The sequence below is a fragment of the Xenia sp. Carnegie-2017 genome, unplaced genomic scaffold (genome assembly GCF_021976095.1).
Source record: "Xenia sp. Carnegie-2017 unplaced genomic scaffold, XeniaSp_v1 HiC_scaffold_24, whole genome shotgun sequence".
In the NCBI taxonomy this organism is placed as follows: domain Eukaryota; kingdom Metazoa; phylum Cnidaria; class Anthozoa; order Malacalcyonacea; family Xeniidae; genus Xenia; species Xenia sp. Carnegie-2017.
The window spans coordinates 9484679-9511361 of record NW_025813487.1 but is presented as its reverse complement, the minus strand read 5'-3'; the positions used below and the strand labels follow the sequence as shown (position 1 = coordinate 9511361).

The window sequence follows — 26683 nt, the reverse complement described above, 5'->3', positions numbered from 1 at the left end:
AATAAGTTTTTTATTGTGAAGTATTTAATCTTTTCCATTTGCCAAAATGATGTAACGCTTCGCTGAGTCCCGGCTACCTGGCTCACGTGAACAGCCCTAAATGAGGATGAAAATTAGACACTAATTTTTCGAAAATGGAAACACTTTCAAGTATTTTAAATAATTGGCGGGACTTCTAAAGGAAAGGAAGTTGACATTCTTACCACCGGTCAGCTGGCAAGTGGCAACATGGCAGAATCACTAAAGATATTAGATGTAAAAATCTCAGCTGCTTGTTTGCTTGAGAAGATTGTATTGTATCCAAATATCACTGTATTTACTTGGAGTTGCCCAGCATTATTGTATTTTTACACACGAATGATAGAAACCATTGGAAATTTGATATTAGTGATAAGCTTTGAAATATCTTGATCAAGCGAACGAGTCCATTGAAAGGTGAGAAAGAATAGCGAATTTCTTCAATTTTTGATAAGCTTTACAGATTTTCTAAAAAAATAGGTAACAAACCCTCTTTAGATTCAGTTTAGTTCAAACGGTTGATTTATGTAACACTTCGATGTAGATCTTCTCACTCGACCTTGAGGCTTGAATAAAAGGCTGAGAGAAAGTTGATCTGTCACGACAAACTTACTATAGTCAACAATGATTAGCTTGAAAGCAATGCTCTTGATTTGAAATATTAAAGTGAAATACTTCATGTACTCATGAGCCATGTGACTGTGTCATAAGTTTGTCATTTTATACACAGAGAATAGGTCATTGTTTTCAAATTGTCCAACATTTCTACAAAACATATCAAAAATAGCACACAATTTCAGTTTTAAATTGAGAATATCTGCCACAGGAACCACGATCTGGCAATATGAATGTGGCTTCTTGATATGGCTACCTAAATAATGATTACAGAATGGTAATAGGAAGTTTTACATTAGGTTTTGGGTTAAGCCTTGTCCTCACTTGCGACCTTTGCATAAGCATAAACATAAGTGTCCTTGCTTGCAATAAATTTCAATAAGCACAAACATAAGCATAAACACACATAAGAAGAATGAAGAGTTTTGATAATCTTTATTCTTAAATGTTTATGTTGCAACTGAGGACCTGGCTTTAATTGTCAGATTTAGTGTGTGCACATTAGCTAGTGTATGCATGGGGAAATATCAGTTGTGATTGTGTACTGTTTTGTCCATGTTTGCTCGCATAAATTCAGGGTTTGAAGTACATGAGGTTCATCGCCTGCAATTTTTGATTTCAAAGTAAAGAAAATTGATGAAAATATATATTTCCCTATGATTCATTTGAAAATATACTTAACAGTAATATATATAAATATCATTGTGACATCGACTATCTTGGCAACAATTTAATTGAGTTGTTGTGTAACTTTCCTTCTAAATTTTGTATTGACTTACCTCCCAAATTTTTGGCATATGATGTAAAAATAACCAGCAAAAATTTTCATCATCAAAAATGGCGTTAAAATTTGACATATTTTTGCCACATTATTTCAAACAGTGAAATAATTATTTATTAGTTTGAACAAAGCTAACTTTTGGTTGTAAATCAATATGCATCAATTTGAAGAACCTTATGAAACTTGAGGTTTTCAAATATTTTGGCCTTAGCTGTCGGTCTCATTGGTCTTTGGTGCCATGCTCATCTATATTGAAGCAATTGACAATGATGGTCCTCTCCGTTAAGATTGGTTACAAATCTTTTTGAATTAATATAATCCTCATGTCGTATGTCACATTCGTCATGAAAGATAGAGTAAAGAATGTCTTCTTCGTCTCATAATTTGCCCTTTATTTGTCTTTGTGTTCAATTATCTTGTGATTACATCAAACTCTTCTATATAGAAAGGTTTCATCAAATCCTGGTTAAACACACATGAAGTACGAATAGACTAAAAGATATCTTTATCATCTCATTATTTGTCCTTCATTTGTCATTGTGTTCAGTTTACTTTTGATTACATTAAAAAATCAGGTGGTGCACCCCCTAAAATTTTACTTAACTTTTCATCACTATTCATCAATACAAAAATTTGAGCTAAAAAGCTAATCTCACTTTCATTCCTCGAGGTTCACTCATCTTTAAGCCTAAAGATGTACAATATACATGCTAGGACACCAAGGCACCCCCCTTGAAAAATCTGTGTCCCTCCTGTCAAGTAAGGATTGATCTGCCCTACCACAGAAGTACTAGACATCTTTATAACAACTATACCATTAGTTCTGCATATACCTGTCTCTGTTCAGCAACATGCTCTCATTATACAAACATACCAAAGTAACTGCAAATTCAGCTTAGAAAGCACTTCGTATTCTGTTTCAAATTATTTTAACATTGTTTGATTTTAAAGTATATCGTAGTTAACAAAACATATATGTACTAGTACATGCGAGCTTTGATTTATCAGAGTTTCACAGATAATGGCAAGCCATGAAAACATGAACATGACTTATGTTGAAGTAATCTTGAACAGGCTGCTGTGTTAAAAATTTGCAAAGATAAAGAGAATTTAGACTTTAATTTTGCACTATGCTCTGTATCCTTAAACAACTGTCTCACAACCAGGAACCTGCTCAAAGCAACATTGAACCTGTTCAAGTGCAAAGTACACAGTTTGGACAACCTCTTGGAACCTTAATGTATCGATTACTGGGACACAAAATATCAGTGAATATAATTTTCATGTACACTGATATTTTGTGTCGCTGTGATCAGGATCATAGACGTGGAGATTTGTTTTGCTGCAGCTGCGTCATCATTACCCACCTAAACATCTTTATTTTAAGTCCACAGAATATTGTCATATGAAAATATGTTGTAGACAAACTGGCAGAAACTTGGAGTAAGCCACATAAATGGTTGAATGAGCATAGAGGAATATTTAAATTTCGTAAAACGAGGAAAACCAAGGTGGAGAAACGTTTATTCCAAGTCAAGCAAGATCAGCCAAGATGTAACTGCAGCCTTGTCTTGTTACCTGTGTTTCCAACCAGTAGCCAGTTAAGGGAAGGAAACTGGTAGTTTTGGGACAAGTGAGTTGGTCGAAACCTCCAGATGATCACTTTCATTTCCTTATTTTGATAAGTTCACTCAGCCAGGAAATTAACTATGTGCACAGAACTTGAAGGAGAAAATTTTGAGCTTAATGATGAGCGTGTCGTAAAATTTCCGAAACGTAAGTCGCAAAGATTTAAAATTCCTTGATTAACATCTTTGTCAGATTTAGACGAGTCCAAGCCTAGCGGACAAGCTCATTCGAAAATGACAGAAATGGACCACGAAGTGATGCAGATATGTAAATTTTCTTTGAGGAAGTTGCTCGCGATGGAATGTCAATGATCTTTAATCGTCCCTGCAGAGCAGACAGCAGAAAAAACGAATATCTTACGTATGTGAGTACTTCAACGCCATTTAAACTTTCGTGCAATATTGCTATAGGCTCCTATCAGAGAATTAGACCACCTATTTGATTGCTAGGTGTTATGACTCTGAGAGTTCTAGCTGATTGGTTATCTTTTTTAAGGCAACGTCTCGCCAAAATTTGAAGCTAGCCATTTAACTATTCCCAATCTTTCCACGCACGGCCTTAAGAAATGTCATATTTTTGAACTAAAAATACATGGAACTCTAAACACGTAAACGATTAAGCATGCTTAGAACTTTAATTCTTTCCTGTCATCAGTCTACGTCACTACGAATTAACATGAGAAGCACGCGCGCGCTTTTCAGCTATCGGGGAGTGTCTTTTACACACAAATAAAATCTATACAACAGTACTTATCATATCGTTTTACTAAATTCAAAGCAGGTAATTTTAAGCATTGCATAGAAAACTGGTCAACATTACTTCAGATGTGGAAATATTGCAAATTGTCAAGGGCGCCAAATGAATTTTTTGAGACCCCTTGTCAACAATCTTGCCCTAAACAAAGAATATTCCATACCGACATAGATATAATTGATAAAGAAATAGCGCAGATGCTATCACACGGAATCATTAAAAACAGCTTGCCATAGCGAAGGCGACTTTATTTCGACTGTGTTCACTAGACCAAAGAAGGATGGTCGTCACAGACTTATTCTTAATTTAAAAATGCTGAATGATTTCATAACTTTCCACCACCTTCAAAATGGAAATTTTTCGATCTATTACTAACTTGATAGAACAAAACTGTTACATGGCGTCTCTAGACATTAAAGATGCTTATTATTCTGTTGCAGTTGACGCTGCAGATAGAAAATTCCTTCGATTTATATGGAAGGGGGTTTTATACCAATTTACTTGTTTGCCAAATGGGTTATCCAGTTGCCCTAGAATGCTCACCAAATTGTTAAAATCACCATTAGCAGAACTCCGTCAGCTTGGACACACGATTGCTAGTTACATTGACGACCTCTTCCTCCAGGGTAAAACATATAACGAGTGCGTAGTTTGTGTAATTGCTACTTTGAAAAAGTTTCATGCTTTAGGCTTTATCATTCACCTTGAAAAATCTGTTCTTAACCCAAATCAAATTATTACGCTGTTAGGATTTGTTGTAAACTTGATTGACACGACTATATGCCTAACTGCATTAAGAGCAACTGTGAAACCATCTTAAATTCGGATCGCGTGGCAATTCGAGATTTAGCACAATTAATAGGAAAACTGATAGCATCTTTCCCTGGCGTGATGCACGGGCCACTTTTTTATCGTGCACTCAAAGCAGATAAGACACATGCTCTTCGCGCGTTGAAAGGGATTTTCGACGATGCATTGTGTTTGAATGATGCATCTCGCCATGCGATAATGTGGATAAGAAATATCGATAAGGCATGCAATGTAATTACACACGGCAAACTATTATATATTCAAACAACTGATGCCTCTCTTTGTGGCTGGGGCAGTGTTTTATGATAAACAGACTGGGAGAACTTGGAACTTACACGAGAAAAATAGCCACATAAATTATCTAGAGCTTTTAGCTTTATACCTGGGATTGCAAACATAGTGCAAGTCCCTGAACAACACGCACATTAGAGCACCACTAGATAACACCACAGCTGTAGCTTTAATTAATCACATGGGTTCGAGTCATTCTCCGCAATGCAATAATATAGGTTAGAGAGTTTGGGAATGGTGTATGGAGCATAAGATATGGCTTAGCGCAGCTCACATGCCAGGGATTGAAATACTGACTCAGATTTTCAATCCAGAAATAGACAATGTATAATACTGAGTGGATGCTTAAACGGGAACGCCTTAATGAGGCATTAAAGCTAAATTTTTTCCCCGACACGGACGTGTTTGCTTCACGACGAACACACAGTTCCTTACTTATATATCTTACCGACTTGACCCAGGGGCCAAGGCAGTTGTCGTATTCTCAGTTGATATATCCAATATGAAGTTTTGTACTTTCCCTCCGTTTAGTGTAATAGGACCTTTTTTACCAAAGATTCAAGAACAGACAGCAACGGGAGTATGCATACTTTCAAACTGGCCGACACAGTCGTGGTACTCGAAAGCAATGAAGATGTGCATTCGAGACCCAGTCCACTTGAAACGGAACGGTTCCTCTTCAGCCTACCAGAGACACCACATGTAATTCATCCATTACACAAATCGCTACGCTTTCTGGTTTGCCTAGTATCAGGGAAAAATTAACAAGGATTGGACTATATCAGGAGACGATTAATGTAATGTTAGCGCCTTGTAGAAACAGAACGTTTGCTCAATGGATAGGGAAATCACCTAAATCGATGACGCCTTGAAAGCGATAATATCTCACTTACAAGTCACTTTAAGCAATTTTTTACCATCAATTATTGATGAATTACACAAAATCTAAATGTCGGCTAATTTCAAAGATGAGTAGTTTTTTGTGACACCTTCTAGTAGGCTAGTTTCTACTGAACGATTTAACTGCTTGAAATTCAATCGATGAAGATTTAAGTAAACAACAGATTCATCGAGAACTTTATTTATCGAATTTAACGTATTTGTCATTTGGACAAATACGTTACTGCTGTGAATAGAAGTTTTTAATTACTTCCGACTCACGCAGAGATTACATGTGGACTTCGTTCTCTTTGGATTTTTACTTCACGTATGTGCCAATAGTCGTGGGTAGAGGAATAAATGTCGTGTGCTGATTTCGAATGTCGTGGGTCTTGAGAACTGCGCAGATAAATTTTCATGTTGTAAAAAACTAAAAACCTAAAAGAATATTATTTCGTAGGAAGAGCGTGCAGCTTGCTCTATGTGCTCTATGTCTTGTCCTTTTAACGATTTCCTTCGGACAGAAATTCAATGTTCTTCCTGCAGCACAATATATAATAGAACAGATTGATAAGTAAATATTTATTGTTGAATAGTATGTAAAGTACTTTCTACTCCTGTACATATTACGCATATTTTGAAAATAGATTATATAGAACGGGTAGGAAAAATCTGTATTAGTTAACTTTCGGTATGTTTTTATATCTAAATTTGTGTAAATAGTTTTCTTAAGGCATGCGACACTTAACCTCCAAATCCGAACTACGATATTCAACCCACGGCCCACGACTCACGATTTGTTAGCACATCCTTTCACGTGAACGCCATTTTCAAATCATGAAGGAATCCTTGCTTCCTATTGGCTCATGCTAGTCTTTCCTATGTCATAAATAGTTGGCAAATAATCATAAAGTGCTTTGTCTGCAACATCTCTGGTCCTTCGTCCATTTAAAGATACTTACTTTAATATCGAATCTCGCGTTCTTGGTTCTCCAACTGGTAAGTTTTATTCACAATAAAGTTTAGTCACTAACAAGCACTTGATGCCAATGTGTCAACTTAAAAACATTGGATTAAACTCGCGGCCTCGAATTCCTAGTTCTCGCTGATAATAAATGATTGTACCGATATTTCCATGGACATTTTACATCGATTTTGGTTGAATTTTATTAACTGTATATTGTGGTGTGTGTTCATAGCAAATTTATTGTTCAATAAATGATTATTTTATAGTTTACCGAGGGGTTTACCTCATCCATATTATTGATGACGTTTGTCAAAAATGTTCGTTTTGCTTTTCTATATAGAAAGCAAGAATTGACTTTGATTGTCGATTGTCCGATGTGCTGATTTATATTTAACGTATCGAATTCGACTTTTATTTCTTTTTAAATTCACAAGAAAGTCGATTTTACTAATTGGTGTTTATTTCAAAACTGCGTGAGAGAACTGCGTCTAGTGTAAATTTATGGACAAAAATTACATGCCTAAAATGTTCATCGAACATTTCTTTTTAATAAAAGCTCTTTCATGTTAAGATCTGAAAATGATGTTATCTTAAGAACGAGTTTTGTGACTCTGTAATCAATAGAAAAAATTATCATGGAGAGCAATAGGCTATTAATTTTTATAAGTGTTGAGTGCCTTGTTGCAAAATCATGAAAAAGTTTGACATCTGATTCTTTATAGAGTTAGTCATGAGCGATTACATTGATCAAGAGGAGGTTCCCTCGAGAAGGTTCCCATTCTCGTTAACAACAGAGAAGAAGACATGTTTCCGGATGAAGAGATATGTTCAATCTTTGATCGAAATGTATTCGGTACAGAAAATTGTTCCTTTGAAGTGAATCCAGTGGATCAAGAAATAAATGTCCCTAAAACGACACAAAGTATCAGTGTATTTGTTGGTGAACCTAATCAACGGAATGTTTTCAGTTCGCTTGAACAAACTGGTGACGGGAGTTATCGCAACCAGACAAGTGAGATCAAACCTTACCATCAAGGAGAACCAGATTTTGAAGCTATGCAGCTCGACGATAGCCTTCTCGTTAAAAACAGAGAAGAAGACCTGTTTCCGGATGAAGAAATAAGTTTAATCTTTGATCGAAATGTATTCGGTACAGAAATTTGTTCCTTTGAAGTGGATCCAGTGGATCAAGAAATAAATGTCCCTAAAACGACACAAAATATCAGTGTATTTGTTGGTGAACCTAATCAACGCAATGTTTTCTGTTCGCTTGAACAAACTGGTGACGGGAGTTATCGCAACCAGACAAGTGAGATCGAACCGTACCATCAAGGTGAACCAGATTTTCAAGCTATGCAGCTGGACGATAGCCTTCTCGTTAACAACAGAGAAGAAGACATGTTTCCGGATGAAGAGATATGTTCAATCTTTGATCGAAATGTATTCGGTACAGAAAATTGTTCCTTTGAAGTGAATCCAGTGGATCAAGAAATAAATGTCCCTAAAACGACACAAAGTATCAGTGTATTTGTTGGTGAACATAATCTACGCAATGTTTTCAGTTTCCTTGAACAAACTGGTGACGGCAATTATCGCAAACTATGGTAAATGCTTACGTATGTTGACTTTGGTCAACACCTAATACATTGCATTAAAGCATTAATTGAGAAACCTAAATATGTTGTCTGCTTAGTTATGTAAATAAGCATAAATTTCTGAATAGTTATGTAATTAACTGTTCTAACATTAAATATAATCTCAGATTATAAACAGAAAACCAGTGCAAATTGTCGATGTTATTTTAGGGGGGGGGGAGATATCCATTTAACTTATTTTCTTTCCAAGTCGACACAAGTCTTCTATTGACAGGAATGAACTGTGCCTCGAGGTATTCGCAGTCATAGGTATTAAGTATACATATGCAGGCTTCAAAAACAATGAACATTTTTCCAACTAATCAATATAAACACCAGGTAAAAAGAAAGTTCCTCCAAAAGTTTTTTTTTACAAATTATAATTGCATACCAAATAGACAAACAAAGTGCTAGACTTATAATAACTTGCCAAATGCCTTGTATAGATTGGGGTCACGTAAAGTGGTACAATCAGTTTTACTCATTATTCAGTAACATTATTCGTTGGTTGACGTTGTCGTGTTAAGCAGTCTGAAGTTTCTCAGACAATGTTCTCTTAGCAGTGCTCCTTTATATTACTAAAAGGTGAATGGGAATTCCCAAGTATTAATTGGGGAATCACCGTTGAATGAGAAAATTGCTTGTACCGTGGTAAGTCTTACTTTGTATTGACATCTTTCCTTGTGATGTTACATCTGATAAAATAAGACATTTGTCTGTCGAATTTAACAAATTCAATTCATTTATTGGTAGAAACACAACGACTCTACGGATATGAAATTTAATCTTTATTATTTCTAGTCACGCAGAGATCATATGACATTTTTCACGTGATCAATACTTTCATTTTCTAATAAATTTATTGGTTTACCAAATACAAGGAATTTATTGTTTGTTCGTCATTCAGTTGCTGCTTATCACTTATGGCGAGGAAGACGTCAAGCAGCAATTTTGAGAAGATAGTGCGAAACACAGGAATTCGAAAGAAAGGTATATCTCGCTCCTCGGTATGTGACTATGTGCACTTGAGCCATAAAATAAAACGTATTACTGATATTATGGTATATATGTAGTTTACGACATTCTTATACCTTTATGTTCTATGTGTTAGCTTGTAGCGCGTTGTTTTGCTGATATCAGTAATACTAACACTTTGACTAAGACTAATTCTTTGCAACAGAAGTCTTCGCCATTGTCTTTGTCAGTTGCTTATATTTTGACGCTTACTTTATGAGCAAAACATCAGCGAAAATACATGTTAACTTTTGATACCCAAATTGTCTTTAGTTTTGATAATATTGGTGGGAAGATCACTGCGATTTTTCGATTTTCGTTATACTGTGGGAATCCATCGATAACAAATATTTTCTAATTTCGGTCATGCAGAAATCATACGACATGATGTAAAAATACACGCGATTCAAGAGTTTGATTTTTATGAATTGTCAATGATGAATCTTTTTTAGTTATTGGTTGTCATTCATAATAATAGAAAGGACAGTTTCCATAAGTTGAAACTTCGTGCATGAAATATCTTCAATAGCAATGTGAATACATAATATTTGACAAAACATGTATGTCATGACGTCATTCATGTTTTTATGAAGTCATTTATGGATTAATGACGTTATTTTGGTTCGATGTCAAAAATATTCATCTTGTGTGTGGTACCACTCTCTTCACTGAGGCACAATTGAACAAGATTTTCCTTTTTGGGACTTTAGCGTGGTTAACTGATTTGGAGCACGAACGTGATTTAATGATGTTGATTTCCATTAAATTGCACTGATTTTGTTACCTTTGCATTGACAAAAAATCCATCAAAATTTCTTCTTAAGTTTTTAATGAAAGGACTGCACTTTAATATAGAGCATTTAGTAAACTTACGTATATTACATGTTCATGTAAATAAGTAGTTTCGAAACATGACAATGGTTATTTTCCTTCAATTTAATATGCATTACGTCAATAAAAATGACGTAATTTTCATTTACGTCATAACGCAAAGTTTTGCAAACGCAACATTCTGTAATTCATAATCTCCAACGTCATCATCATCATTCTGGTCAAATTACAATGACGTGAATTACTGACTTCAAAGGCTCATTTTTAGAGTAGTACTTTAACATACTTTATTCTAGGAATTTACATTGCATTTTGTATCCAGTTTTTGTATCCAAAAATGTTATTGTGTTTTTCAACCTTTCCTCAATCTGCTACTGGTTTGAACGATGGTGCAATACTCTAAAATCTTCTGGAACGTTTGCTCAATGGATAGGGAAATCACCTAAATCGATGACGCCTTGAAAGCGATAATTTTTCACTTACAAGCCACTTTAAGCAATTTTTTACCATCAATTATTGATGAATTATACAAAATCTAAATGTCGGCTAATTTCAAAGATGAGTAGTTTTTTGTGACACCTTCTAGTAGGCTAGTCTCTACTGAACGATTTAACTGCTTGAAATTCAATTGATGAAGATTTAAGTAAATAACAGATTCATCTAAAACTTTATTTATCGAATTTAACATTATGTCATTTGGACAAATACGTAGCGTTACTGCTGTGAATAGAAGTTTTTAATTACATCCGACTCACGCAGAGATTACATGTGGACTTCGTTCTCTTTGGATTTTTACTTCACGTATGTGCCAATAGTCGTGGGTAGTGGAATAAATGTCGTGTGCTGATTTCGAATGTCGTGGGTCTTGAGAACTGCGCAGATAAATTTTCATGTTGTAAAAAACTAAAAACCTAAAAGAATATTATGTCGTAGGAAGAGCGTACAGCTTGCTCTATGTGCTCTATGTCTTGTCCTTTTAACGATTTTCTTCGGACAGAAATTCAATGTTCTTCCTGCAGCACAATATATAATAGAACAGATTGATAAATAAATATTTATTGTTCAATAGTATGTAAAGTACTTTCTACTCCTGTACATATTACGCATATTTTGAAAATAGATTATATAGAACGGGTAGGAAAAATATGTATTAATTAACTTTCGGTAAGCTTTTATAATATCTAAATTCTTCAGGCATACGACACTTAACCTCCAAATCCGAACTACGATATTCAACCCACGGCCCACGACTCACGATTTGTTAGCACATCCTTTCACGTGAACGTCATTCTCAAATCATGAAGGAATCCTTGCTTCCTATTGGCTCATGCTAGTCTTTCCTATGTCATAAATAGTTGGCAAATAATCATAACGTACTTTGTCTGCAACATCTCTAGTCCTTCGTCTATTTAAAGATACTTACTTTAATATCGAATCTCGCGTTCTTGGTTCTCCAACTGGTAAGTTTTATTCACAAAAAAGTTTAGTCATTAACAAGCACTTGATGGCAATGTGTCAACTTAAAAACATTGGATTAAACTCGCGGCTTCGAATTCTTAGTTCTCGCTGATAATAAATTATTGAACCGATATTTCCATGGACATTTTACATCGATTTTGGTTGAATTTTATTAACTGTATATTGTGGTGTGTGTGTTCATAGCAAATTTATTATTCAATAAATGATTATTTTATAGTTTACCGAGGGGTTTACCTCATCCATATTATTGATGACGTTTGTCAAAAATGTTCGTTTTGCTTTTCTATATAGAAAGCAAGAATTGACTTTGATTGTCGATTGTCCGATGTGCTGATTCATATTTAATGTGTCGAATTCGACATTTATTCGTTTTAAATTCACAAAATGTCGATTTTACTAATTGGTGCTTATCTCAAAACTGCGTGAGAGAACTGCGTCTAGTGTAAATTTATGGACAAAAATTACATGCCTAAAATTTTCATCGAACATTTCTTTTTAATAAAGCTCTTTCATGTTAAGATCTGAAAATGATGTTATCTTAAGAACGAGTTTTGTGACTCTGTAATCAATGGAAAAAATTATCATGGAGAGAAGTAGGCTATAAATTTTTAAAAGTGTTGAGTGCCTTGTTGCAAAATCATGAAAAAGTTTGACATCTGATTCTTTATAGAGTTAGTCATAAGCGATTACATTGATCAAGAGGAGGTTCCCCTCGAGAAGGTTCCTATTCTCGTTAACGACAGAGAAGAAGACATGTTTCCGGATGAAGAGATAGGTTCAATCTTTGATCGAAATGTATTCGGTACAGAAAATTGTTTCTTTGAAGTGGATCCAGTGGATGAAGAAATAAATGTCTCTAAAACGACACAAAGTATCAGTGTATTTGTTGGTGAACATAATCTACGCAATGTTTTCAGTTTCCTTGAACAAACTGGTGACGGCAATTATCGCAAACTATGGTAAATGCTTACGTATGTTGACTTTGGTCAACACCTAATACATTGCATTAAAGCATTAATTGAGAAACCTAAATATGTTGTCTGCTTAGTTATGGAAATAAGCATAAATTTCTGAATAGTTATGTAATTAACTGTTCTAACATTAAATATAATCTCAGATTATAAACAGAAAACCAGTGCAAATTGTCGATGTTATTTTAGGGGAGATATCCATTTAACTTATTTTCTTTCCAAGTCAACACAAGTCGTCTATCGAAAGGAATGAACTGTGCCTCAAGGTATTCGCAGTCAGAGGTATTAAGTATACATGTGCAGGCTTCAAAAACCATGAACATTCTTCCAACTAATCAATATAAACACCAGGTACAAAGAAAGTTCCTCCAAAAGTTTATTTTTACAAATTATAAATGCATACCAGATAGACAAACAAAGTGCTAGACTTATAATAACTTGCCAAATGCCTTGTAAAGATTTGGGTCACGTAAAGTGGTATAATCAGTTTCACAGTGTATAAATCAGTAACATTATTCGTTGGTTGACGTCATCGAGTTAAGCAGTCTGAAATTCTCAGACAATGTTCTCTTAGCAGTGTTCCTTTATATTACTAAAAAAGGTGAATGGGAATTCCCAAGTATTAACTGGGGAATCACCGCTGAATGAGAAAATTGCTTGTACCGTGGTAAGTCTTACTTTGTATTGACATCTTTCCTTGTGATGTTACATCTGATAAAATAAGACATTTGTCTGTCGAATTTAACAAATTTAATTCAATTATTGGTAGAAACACTACGATTCTACGGATATGAAATTTAATCTTTTATTATTTCTAGTCACGCAGAGATCATACGACATTTTTCACGTGATCAATACTTTCATTTTCTAATAAATTTATTGGTTTACAAAATACAAGGAATTTTATTGTTTGTTCGTCATTCAGTTGCTGCTTATCACTTATGGTGAGGAAGACGTCAAGCAGCAATTTTGAGAAGATAGTGCGAAACACAGGAATTCGAAAACAAGGTAAATCTCGTTTTAATTAGTATTAGCTATCTGAATGAACATGAAATTAAACTCTCAACGTCGAATTTCTCTTTGTCACATATAGATCATAAGTTGCGCACATTATTTCCGTGGATAGACGTCAATATATTGTTACAGATTGTGGTCGAGAAGGTCGTGCTTAATATTTTCAACAAAAGGTAAATCTTGTTTAATAACTGTAGAAGACTGCTTGGATTTCAGTGACTTAAAACATATCGAATCGAACTCATAAATTCAAATGCATATTTGTCGCAAACTATAAATTTTAAATGTTATTTCCGCAAACATTCGCTATGATGTATTCCTAATGGTTTAATGCCGTCACAAACAAATATGGAGGTTAACATATTATAATTCGTAAAATTCTTTTACATGGAAACTCATCTATTTCGCTGATGATTTTGGGCTAAATATTTTGTTTGTTGCTACCTTAAATCGACAGCAATTGACCTTGATTTTCTACAATACGACCAACTAATTTGACCAACTTTAAATATATAAATCACCATTTCTATTAAATAGGAAGATATTCATCTTTAAAGTCAGTTTTATATGAGAAGTGCAGCGTAAGGCCGCAATTGAAACAGTTAGATTTAGATCACCAAGCTCCTCAGTATTTGACCATGAGCATTTGAGCTATAAAATCAAACGTATTATTGATATTATGGTATATATGTAGTTTACGACATTCTTATACCTTCATGTTCTATGTGTTAGCTTGTAGTGCGTTGTTTTGCTGATATCAGTAATACTAACACTCTGACTAAGACTAATTCTTTGCAACAGAAGTCTCCGCCATTGTCTTTGTCAGTTGCTTATATTTCGACGCTTACTTTATGAGCAAAACATCAGCGAAAATACATGTTGACTTTTGATACCCCAATTCTCTTTAGTTTTGAAAATTTTGGTGGGAAGATCACTGCGATCTTTCGATTTTTGTTATACTGTGGGAATCAATCGATGACAAACATTTTCTAATTTCGGTCATGCAGAAATCATACGACATGATGTAAAAATACACGCGATTCAAGAGTTTGATTTTTATGAATTGTCAATGATGAATCTTTTTTAGTTACTGTTTGTCATCCAGAATAATAGAAAGAACAGTTTCCATAAGTTGAAACTTCGTGCACGAATTATCTTCACGAGCAATGTGAACACATAATATTTAACAAAACATGTATGTCATGACGTCATTCATGTTTTTATGAGGTCATTTATGAGGTCTAATAAAATCTCTTTCATGTTAAGATCTGAAAATGATATTATCTTAAGAACGAATTTTGTGACTCTGTAATCAATTTAAAAAAATATCATGGAGAGCAGTAGGCTATAAATTTTTTAAAATGTTGAGTGTCTTGTTGCAAATTCATGAAATTGTTTGACATCTGATTCTTTATAGAGTTAGTCATGAGCGATTACACTCATCAAGAGGAGGTTCCCCTCGAGAAGGTTGTCATTCTGGTTAACAACAGAGAAGAAGACCTGTTTCCGGATAAAGAGATAAGTTCAATCTTTGATCGAAATGTATTCGGTACAGAAAATTGTTCCTTTGAAGTGAATCCAGTGGATCAAGAAATAAATGTCGCTAAAACGACACAAAATATCAGTGTATTTGTTGGTGAACGTAGTCAACGCAATGTTTTCAGTTCGTTTGAACAAACTGGTGACGGGAGTTATCGCAACCAGACAAGTGAAATCGAACCGTACCATCAAGGAGAACCAGATTTTCAAGCTATGCAGCTGGACGATAGCCTTCTCGTTAACAACAGAGAAGAAGACCTGTTTCCGGATGAAGAGATAAGTTCAATCTTTGATCGAAATGTATTTGGTACAGAAAATTGTTCCTTTGAAGTGAATCCAGTGGATCAAGAAATAAATGTCGCTAAAACGACACAAAATATCAGTGTATTTGTTGGTGAACGTAGTCAACGCAATGTTTTCAGTTCGCTTGAACAAACTTATGACCGGAGTTATCGCAACCAGACAAGTGAGATCAAACCGTACCATCAAGGAGAAACAGATTATGAAGCTACGCAGGTCGGCGATAGCCTTCTCGTTAGAAAGAGAGAAGAAGACCTGTTTCCGGATGAAGAGATAAGTTCAATCTTTGATCGAAATGTATTTGGTACAGAAAATTGTTCCTTTGAAGTGAATCCAGTGGATCAAGAAATAAATGTCGCTAAAACGACACAAAATATCAGTGTATTTGTTGGTGAACGTAGTCAACGCAATGTTTTCAGTTCGCTTGAACAAACTTGTGACCGGAGTTATCGCAACCAGACAAGTGAGATCAAACCGTACCATCAAGGAGAACAAGATTTTCAAGCTATGCAGCTGGACGATAGCCTTCTCGTTAACAACAGAGAAGAAGACCTGTTTCCGGATGAAGAGATAAGTTCAATCTTTGATCGAAATGTATTTGGTACAGAAAGTTGTTCCTTTGAAGTGAATCCAGTGGATCAAGAAATAAATGTCGCTAAAACGACACAAAATATCAGTGTATTTGTTGGTGAACGTAGTCAACGCAATGTTTTCAGTTCGATTGAACAAACTGGTGACGGGAGTTATCGCAACCAGACAAGTGAGATCGAACCGTACCATCAAGGAGAACCAGATTTTCAAGCTATGCAGCTGGACGATAGCCTTGTCGTTAAAAGAGAGAAGGAAACCTGTTTCCGGATGAAGAGATAAGTTCAATCTTTGATGGAAATGTATTTGGTACAGAAAATTGTTCCTTTGGCGTGAATCCAGTGGATCAAGAAATAAATGTCGCTAAAATGACACAAAATATCAGTGTATTTGTTGGTGAACGTAGTCAACGCAATGTTTTCAGTTCGATTGAACAAACTGGTGACGGGAGTTATCGCAACCAGACAAGTGAGATCGAACCGTACCATCAAGGAGAACCAGATTTTGAAGCTATGCAGCTGGACGATAGCCTTCTCGTTAACAACAGAGAAGAAGACCTGTTTCCGGATGAAGAGATAAGTTTAATCTTTGATCGAAATGTATTCTGTACAGAAATTTGTTCCTTTGAAGTGAATCCAGTGGATCAAGAAATAAATGTCGCTAAAATGACACAAAATATCAGTGTATTTGTTGGGGAACCTAATCAACGCAATGTTTTCAGTTCTCTTGAACAAACTGGTGACGGGAGTTATCCAACCAGACAAGTGAGTTCGAACCGTACCATCAAGGAGAACCACATTCTGAAGCTATGCAGCTCGACGATAGCCTTCTCGTTAACAACAGAGAAGAAGACATGTTTTCGGATGAAGAGATAAGTTCAATCTTTGATCGAATGGATTTTCAATCATTGCAGCTCGTCGTCAGCCATTTCGTTGACAACACAGAAGAAGATACGATGCATAATGATAATGACCCTGAAAATTGGTTCTACTTTTCTTTCAGTGAAAGATACGAAGAGCTCGATTTGATGTCAACGATTTCAGAACTTTGACTATTGATACTTGACATGGCATGTATAGCCTCTGCCCTTTAGTAACTGTCGTCTTTATAAAATGTTACCATAAGCATTACTGTTGCATTATTACAGAATAGTGTAAATTAGAACGTCATGAACACGTAAATCTATGGTAAATACTTACCTACTTAAGTATGTTGACTTAGGTCAACACCTAATTGATTGCATTAAAGCATTAATTGAGAAACATATGTATGTTGTCTTCTTAGTTATGTGAATAAACATAAATTTCTGTATAGTTGTGTAATTAACTGTTCTAACATTAAGTATAATCTCAGATTATAAACAGAAAACCAGTACAGATTGTCTATGTTATTTTAGGGGAGATATCCATTTAACTTATTTTCTTTCCATATCGACACAAGTCTTCTATTGACAGGAATGAACTGTGCCTCAAGGTATTCGCAGTCAGAGGTATTAAGTATACATGTGCAGGCTTCAAAAACCATGAACATTCTTCCAACTAATCAATATAAACACCAGGTACAAAGAAAGTTCCTCCAAAAGTTTATTTTTGCAAATTATAATTGCATCCCAGATAGTCAAACAAAGTGCTAGACTTATAATAACTTACCAAATGCCTTGTAAAGATTGGGGTCACGTAAAGTGGTATAATCAGTTTCACTCATTATTCAGTAACATTATTCGTTGGTTGACGTCATCGAGTTAAGCAGTCTGAAATTCTCAGACAATGTTCTCTTAGCAGTGTTCCTTCATATTACTAAAAGGTGAATGGGAATTCCCAAGTATTAACTGGGGAATCACCGTTGAATGAGAAAATTGCTTGTACCGTGGTAAGTCTTACTTTGTATTGACATCTTTCCTTGTAATGTTACATCTGATAAAATAAGACATTTGTCTGTCGAATTTAACAAATTTAATTCAATTATTGGTAGAAACACTACGATTCTACGGATATGAAATTTAATCTTTTATTATTTCTAGTCACGCAGAGATCATATGACATTTTCACGTGATCAATGCTTTCATTTTCTAATAAATTTATTGGTTTACCAAATACATGGAATTTATTGTTTGTTCGTCATTCAGTTGCTGCTTATCACTTATGGTGAGGAAGACGTCAAGCAGCAATTTTGAGAAGATAGTGCGAAACACAGGAATTCGAAAACAAGGTAAATCTCGTTTTAATAAGTATTAGCTATCTGAATGAACATGAAATTAAACTATCAACGTCGAATTTCTCTTTGTCACATATAGATCATAAGTTGCGCACATTATTTCCGTGGATAGGCGTCAATATATTGTTACAGATTGTGGTCGAGAAGATCGTGCTTAATATTTTCAACAAAAGGTAAATCTTGTTTAATAACTGTAGAAGACTGCTTGGATTTCAGTGACTTAAAACATATCGAATCGAACTCATAAATTCAAATGCATATTTGTCGCAAACTATAAATTTTAAATGTTATTTCCGCAAACATTCGCTATGATGTATTCCTAATGGTTTAATGCCGTCACAAACAAATATGGAGGTTAACATATTATAATTCGTAAAATTCTTTTACATGGAAACTCATCTATTTCGCTGATGATTTTGGGCTAAAATATTTTGTTTGTTGCTACTTTAAATCGACAGCAATTGACCTTGATTTTCTACAATACGACAAACTAATTTGACCAACTTTAAATATATAAATCACCATTTTCTATTAAATAGGAAGATATTCATCTTTAAAGTCAGTTTTATACTGAGAAGTGCAGCGTAAGGCCGCAATTGAAACAGTTAGATTTACATCACCAAGCTCCTCAGTATTTGACCATGAGCATTTGAGCTATAAAATCAAACGTATTATTGATATAATGGTATATATGTAGTTTACGACATTCTTATACCTTCATGTTCTATGTGTTAGCTTGTAGCGCGTTGTTTTGCTGATATCAGTAATACTAACACTCTGACTAAGACTAATTCTTTGCAACAGAAGTCTTCGCCATTGTCTTTGTCAGTTGCTTATATTTCGACGCTTACTTTATGAGCAAAACATCAGCGAAAATACATGTTGACTTTTGATACCCAAATTGTCTTTAGTTTTGAAAATTTTGGTGGGAAGATCACTGCGATCTTTCGATTTTTGTTATACTGTGGGAATCAATCGATGACAAATATTTTCTAATTTCGGTCATGCAGAAATCATACGACATGATGTAAAATACACGCGATTCAAGAGTTTGATTTTTATGAATTGTCAATGATGAATCTTTTAGTTACTGTTTGTCATCCAGAATAATAGAAAGGACAGTTTCCATAAGTTGAAACTTCGTGCACGAATTATCTTCACGAGCAATGTGAACACATAATATTTAACAAAACATGTATGTCATGACGTCATTCATGTTTTTATGAGGTCATTTATGAGGTCTAATAAAATCTCTTTCATGTTAAGATCTGAAAATGATATTATCTTAAGAACGAGTTTTGTGACTCTGTAATCAATTTAAAAAAATATCATGGAGAGCAGTAGGCTATAAATTTTTTAAAATGTTGAGTGTCTTGTTGCAAATTCATGAAATTGTTTGACATCTGATTCTTTATAGAGTTAGTCATGAGCGATTACACTCATCAAGAGGAGGTTCCCCTCGAGAAGGTTGTCATTCTGGTTAACAACAGAGAAGAAGACATGTTTCCGGATAAAGAGATAAGTTCAATCTTTGATCGAAATGTATTCGGTACAGAAAATTGTTCCTTTGAAGTGAATCCAGTGGATCAAGAAATAAATGTCGCTAAAACGACACAAAATATCAGTGTATTTGTTGGTGAACGTAGTCAACGCAATGTTTTCAGTTCGTTTGAACAAACTGGTGACGGGAGTTATCGCAACCAGACAAGTGAGATCGAACCGTACCATCAAGGAGAACCAGATTTTGAAGCTATGCAGCTGGACGATAGCCTTCTCGTTAACAACAGAGAAGAAGACCTGTTTCCGGATGAAGAGATAAGTTCAATCTTTGATCGAAATGTATTTGGTACAGAAAATTGTTCCTTTGAAGTGAATCCAGTGGATCAAGAAATAAATGTCGCTAAAACGACACAAAATATCAGTGTATTTGTTGGTGAACGTAGTCAACGCAATGTTTTCAGTTCGCTTGAACAAACTTATGACCGGAGTTATCGCAACCAGACAAGTGAGATCAAACCGTACCATCAAGGAGAAACAGATTATGAAGCTACGCAGCTCGGCGATAGCCTTCTCGTTAGAAAGAGAGAAGAAGACCTGTTTCCGGATGAAGAGATAAGTTTAATCTTTGATCGAAATGTATTCGGTACAGAAATTTGTTCCTTTGAAGGGAATCCAGTGGATCAAGAAATAAATGTCGCTAAAACGACACAAAATATCAGTGTATTTGTTGGTGAACGTAGTCAACGCAATGTTTTCAGTTCGCTTGAACAAACTTGTGACCGGAGTTATCGCAACCAGACAAGTGAGATCAAACCGTACCATCAAGGAGAACCAGATTATGAAGCTATGCAGCTCGGCGATAGCCTTCTCGTTAGAAAGAGAGAAGACCTGTTTCCGGATGAAGAGATAAGTTCAATCTTTGATCGAAATGTATTCGGTACAGAAATTTGTTCCTTTGAAGTGAATCCAGTGGATCAAGAAATAAATGTCGCTAAAATGACACAAAATATCAGTGTATTTGTTGGGGAACCTAATCAACGCAATGTTTTCAGTTCTCTTGAACAAACTGGTGACGGGAGTTATCGCAACCAGACAAGTGAGTTCGAACCGTACCATCAAGGAGAACCACATTCTGAAGCTATGCAGCTCGACGATAGCCTTCTCGTTAACAACAGAGAAGAAGACATGTTTTCGGATGAAGAGATAAGTTCAATCTTTGATCGAATGGATTTTCAATCATTGCAGCTCGTCGTCAGCCATCTCGTTGACAACACAGAAGAAGATACGATGCATAATGATAATGACCCTGAAAATTGGTTCTACTTTTCTTTCAGTGAAAGATACGAAGAGCTCGATTTGATGTCAACGATTTCAGAACTTTGACTATTGATACTTGACATGGCATGTATAGCCTCTGCCCTTTAGTAACTGTCGTCTTTATAAAATGTTACCATAAGCATTACTGTTGCATTATTACAGAATAGTGTAAATTAGAACGTCATGAACACGTAAATCTATGGTAAATACTTACCTACTTAAGTATGTTGACTTAGGTCAACACCTAATTGATTGCATTAAAGCATTAATTGAGAAACATATGTATGTTGTCTTCTTAGTTATGTGAATAAACATAAATTTCTGTATAGTTGTGTAATTAACTGTTCTAACATTAAGTATAATCTCAGATTATAAACAGAAAACCAGTACAGATTGTCTATGTTATTTTAGGGGGAGGGGGGGGAGATATCCATTTAACTTATTTTCTTTCCATATCGACACAAGTCTTCTATTGACAGGAATGAACTGTGCCTCAAGGTATTCGCAGTCAGAGGTATTAAGTATACATGTGCAGGCTTCAAAAACCATGAACATTCTTCCAACTAATCAATATAAACACCAGGTACAAAGAAAGTTCCTCCAAAAGTTTATTTTTGCAAATTATAATTGCATCCCAGATAGTCAAACAAAGTGCTAGACTTATAATAACTTACCAAATGCCTTGTAAAGATTGGGGTCACGTAAAGTGGTATAATCAGTTTCACTCATTATTCAGTAACATTATTCGTTGGTTGACGTCATCGAGTTAAGCAGTCTGAAATTCTCAGACAATGTTCTCTTAGCAGTGTTCCTTCATATTACTAAAAAAGGTGAATGGGAATTCCCAAGTATTAACTGGGGAATCACCGTTGAATGAGAAAATTGCTTGTACCGTGGTAAGTCTTACTTTGTATTGACATCTTTCCTTGTAATGTTACATCTGATAAAATAAGACATTTGTCTGTCGAATTTAACAAATTTAATTCAATTATTGGTAGAAACACTACGATTCTACGGATATGAAATTTAATCTTTTATTATTTCTAGTCACGCAGAGATCATATGACATTTTTCACGTGATCAATGCTTTCATTTTCTAATAAATTTATTGGTTTACCAAATACATGGAATTTATTGTTTGTTCGTCATTCAGTTGCTGCTTATCACTTATGGTGAGGAAGACGTCAAGCAGCAATTTTGAGAAGATAGTGCGAAACACAGGAATTCGAAAACAAGGTAAATCTCGTTTTAATAAGTATTAGCTATCTGAATGAACATGAAATTAAACTCTCAACGTCGAATTTCTCTGTCACATATAGATCATAAGTTGCGCACATTATTTCCGTGGATAGGCGTCAATATATTGTTACAGATTGTGGTCGAGAAGATCGTGCTTAATATTTTCAACAAAAGGTAAATCTTGTTTAATAACTGTAGAAGACTGCTTGGATTTCAGTGACTTAAAACATATCGAATCGAACTCATAAATTCAAATGCATATTTGTCGCAAACTATAAATTTTAAATGTTATTTCCGCAAACATTCGCTATGATGTATTCCTAATGGTTTAATGCCGTCACAAACAAATATGGAGGTTAACATATTATAATTCGTAAAATTCTTTTACATGGAAACTCATCTATTTCGCTGATGATTTTGGGCTAAAATATTTTGTTTGTTGCTACCTTAAATCGACAGCAATTGACCTTGATTTTCTACAATACGACAAACTAATTTGACCAACTTTAAATATATAAATCACCATTTTCTATTAAATAGGAAGATATTCATCTTTAAAGTCAGTTTTATACTGAGAAGTGCAGCGTAAGGCCGCAATTGAAACAGTTAGATTTACATCACCAAGCTCCTCAGTATTTGACCATGAGCATTTGAGCTATAAAATCAAACGTATTATTGATATAATGGTATATATGTAGTTTACGACATTCTTATACCTTCATGTTCTATGTGTTAGCTTGTAGCGCGTTGTTTTGCTGATATCAGTAATACTAACACTCTGACTAAGACTAATTCTTTGCAACAGAAGTCTTCGCCATTGTCTTTGTCAGTTGCTTATATTTCCACGCTTACTTTATGAGCAAAACATCAGCGAAAATACATGTTGACTTTTGATACCCAAATTGTCTTTAGTTTTGAAAATTTTGGTGGGAAGATCACTGCGATCTTTCGATTTTTGTTATACTGTGGGAATCAATCGATGACAAATATTTTCTAATTTCGGTCATGCAGAAATCATACGACATGATGTAAAAATACACGCGATTCAAGAGTTTGATTTTTATGAATTGTCAATGATGAATCGTTTTTAGTTACTGTTTGTCATCCAGAATAATAGAAAGGACAGTTTCCATAAGTTGAAACTTCGTGCACGAATTATCTTCACGAGCAATGTTAACACATAATATTTAACAAAACATGTATATCATGACGTCATTCATGTTTTTATGAGGTCATTTATGAGGTCTAATAAAATCTCTTTCATGTTAAGATCTGAAAATGATAATATCTTAAGAACGAGTTTTGTGACTCTGTAATCAATTTAAAAAAATATCATGGAGAGCAGTAGGCTATAAATTTTTTAAAATGTTGAGTGTCTTGTTGCAAATTCATGAAATTGTTTGACATCTGATTCTTTATAGAGTTAGTCATGAGCGATTACACCCATCAAGAGGAGGTTCCCCTCGAGAAGGTTGTCATTCTGGTTAACAACAGAGAAGAAGACATGTTTCCGGATAAAGAGATAAGTTTAATCTTTGATCGAAATGTATTCTGTACAGAAATTTGTTCCTTTGAAGTGAATCCAGTGGATCAAGAAATAAATGTCGCTAAAATGACACAAAATATCAGTGTATTTGTTGGGGAACCTAATCAACGCAATGTTTTCAGTTCTCTTGAACAAACTGGTGACGGGAGTTATCCAACCAGACAAGTGAGATCGAACCGTACCATCAAGGAGAACCACATTCTGAAGCTATGCAGCTCGACGATAGCCTTTTCGTTAACAACAGAGAAGAAGACATGTTTTCGGATGAAGAGATAAGTTCAATCTTTGATCGAATGGATTTTCAATCATTGCAGCTCGTCGTCAGCCATCTCGTTGACAACACAGAAGAAGATACGATGCATAATGATAATGACCCTGAAAATTGGTTCTACTTTTCTTTCAGTGAAAGATACGAAGAGCTCGATTTGATGTCAACGATTTCAGAACTTTGACTATTGATACTTGACATGGCATGTATAGCCTTTGCCCTTTAATAGCTGTCGTCTTTATAAAATGTTACCATAAGCATTACTGTTGAATTATTACAGAATAGTGTAAATTAGAACGTCATGAACACGTAAATCTATGGTAAATGCTTACCTACTAAAGTATGTTGACTTAGGTCAACACCTAATTGATTGCATTAAAGCATTAATTGAGAAACATAAGTATGTGGTCTGCTTAGTTATGTGAATAAGCATAAATTTCTGTATAGTTGTGTAATTAACTGTTCTAACATTAAGTATAATCTCAGATTATAAACAGAAAACCAGTACAGATTGTCTATGTTATTTTAGGGGGAGGGGGAGGGGGGGGAGATACCATTTAACTTATTTTCTTTCCATATCGACACAAGTCTTCTATTGACAGGAATGAACTGTGCCTCAAGGTATTCGCAGTCAGAGGTATTAAGTATACATGTGCAGGCTTCAAAAACCATGAACATTCTTCCAACTAATCAATATAAACACCAGGTACAAAGAAAGTTCCTCCAAAAGTTTATTTTTGCAAATTATAATTGCATCCCAGATAGTCAAACAAAGTGCTAGACTTATAATAACTTACCAAATGCCTTGTAAAGATTGGGGTCACGTAAAGTGGTATAATCAGTTTCACTCATTATTCAGTAACATTATTCGTTGGTTGACGTCATCGAGTTAAGCAGTCTGAAATTCTCAGACAATGTTCTCTTAGCAGTGTTCCTTCATATTACTAAAAAAAAGGTGAATGGGAATTCCCAAGTATTAACTGGGGAATCACCGTTGAATGAGAAAATTGCTTGTACCGTGGTAAGTCTTACTTTGTATTGACATCTTTCCTTGTAATGTTACATCTGATAAAATAAGACATTTGTCCGTCGAATTTAACAAATTTAATTCAATTATTGGTAGAAACACTACGATTCTACGGATATGAAATTTAATCTTTTATTATTTCTAGTCACGCAGAGATCATATGACATTTTCACGTGATCAATGCTTTCATTTTCTAATAAATTTATTGGTTTACCAAATACATGGAATTTATTGTTTGTTCGTCATTCAGTTGCTGCTTATCACTTATGGTGAGGAAGACGTCAAGCAGCAATTTTGAGAAGATAGTGCGAAACACAGGAATTCGAAAACAAGGTAAATCTCGTTTTAATAAGTATTAGCTATCTGAATGAACATGAAATTAAACTCTCAACGTCGAATTTCTCTTTGTCACATATAGATCATAAGTTGCGCACATTATTTCCGTGGATAGGCGTCAATATATTGTTACAGATTGTGGTCGAGAAGATCGTGCTTAATATTTTCAACAAAAGGTAAATCTTGTTTAATAACTGTAGAAGACTGCTTGGATTTCAGTGACTTAAAACATATCGAATCGAACTCATAAATTCAAATGCATATTTGTCGCAAACTATAAATTTTAAATGTTATTTCCGCAAACATTCGCTATGATGTATTCCTAATGGTTTAATGCCGTCACAAACAAATATGGAGGTTAACATATTATAATTCGTAAAATTCTTTTACATGGAAACTCATCTATTTCGCTGATGATTTTGGGCTAAAATATTTTGTTTGTTGCTACCTTAAATCGACAGCAATTGACCTTGATTTTCTACAATACGACAAACTAATTTGACCAACTTTAAATATATAAATCACCATTTTCTATTAAATAGGAAGATATTCATCTTTAAAGTCAGTTTTATACTGAGAAGTGCAGCGTAAGGCCGCAATTGAAACAGTTAGATTTACATCACCAAGCTCCTCAGTATTTGACCATGAGCATTTGAGCTATAAAATCAAACGTATTATTGATATAATGGTATATATGTAGTTTACGACATTCTTATACCTTCATGTTCTATGTGTTAGCTTGTAGCGCGTTGTTTTGCTGATATCAGTAATACTAACACTCTGACTAAGACTAATTCTTTGCAACAGAAGTCTTCGCCATTGTCTTTGTCAGTTGCTTATATTTCGACGCTTACTTTATGAGCAAAACATCAGCGAAAATACATGTTGACTTTTGATACCCAAATTGTCTTTAGTTTTGAAAATTTTGGTGGGAAGATCACTGCGATCTTTCGATTTTTGTTATACTGTGGAATCAATCGATGACAAATATTTTCTAATTTCGGTCATGCAGAAATCATACGACATGATGTAAAAATACACGCGATTCAAGAGTTTGATTTTTATGAATTGTCAATGATGAATCTTTTTTAGTTACTGTTTGTCATCCAGAATAATAGAAAGG

The 26683-nt window shown here is 34.6% G+C and overlaps 2 protein-coding genes across 10 annotated transcripts; both read left to right on the top strand.

Annotated features, from left to right (window-relative positions):
- Nucleotides 1-9275: 9275 nt before the first annotated feature.
- LOC124450315 lies at nt 9276-17487 on the top strand. 8 transcript variants are annotated; one of them, XM_047000954.1, is made up of 6 exons: nt 9279-9384; nt 11417-12294; nt 12372-13339; nt 13598-13680; nt 13766-13859; nt 15104-17487. In XM_047000954.1, the coding sequence occupies exon 6, from the start codon at nt 15112-15114 to the stop codon at nt 16393-16395; it is 1284 nt and encodes a 427-aa protein (XP_046856910.1). In that variant the 5' UTR covers nt 9279-9384; nt 11417-12294; nt 12372-13339; nt 13598-13680; nt 13766-13859; nt 15104-15111; the 3' UTR covers nt 16396-17487. The 8 variants fall into 8 exon arrangements, with proteins under 8 accessions (XP_046856907.1, XP_046856910.1, XP_046856912.1 ...); XM_047000956.1 differs by having other exon boundaries at nt 9283-9384; nt 11417-11682; nt 12206-12294; nt 12372-13680; XM_047000955.1 differs by having other exon boundaries at nt 9284-9384; nt 11417-11682; nt 12221-12294; nt 12372-13680.
- Nucleotides 17488-17963: 476 nt separating this feature from the next.
- Nucleotides 17964-24704, top strand: LOC124450314. Of its 2 annotated transcripts, XM_047000950.1 has the most exons (7): nt 17964-17982; nt 18239-18321; nt 18407-18500; nt 19745-22040; nt 22298-22380; nt 22464-22557; nt 23805-24704. In XM_047000950.1, the coding sequence occupies exon 4, from the start codon at nt 19753-19755 to the stop codon at nt 21208-21210; it is 1458 nt and encodes a 485-aa protein (XP_046856906.1). In that variant the 5' UTR covers nt 17964-17982; nt 18239-18321; nt 18407-18500; nt 19745-19752; the 3' UTR covers nt 21211-22040; nt 22298-22380; nt 22464-22557; nt 23805-24704. The 2 variants fall into 2 exon arrangements, with proteins under 2 accessions (XP_046856906.1, XP_046856905.1); XM_047000949.1 differs by lacking the exon at nt 17964-17982 and having other exon boundaries at nt 18187-18321.
- The last annotated feature ends 1979 nt before the right edge of the window (nt 24705-26683 follow it).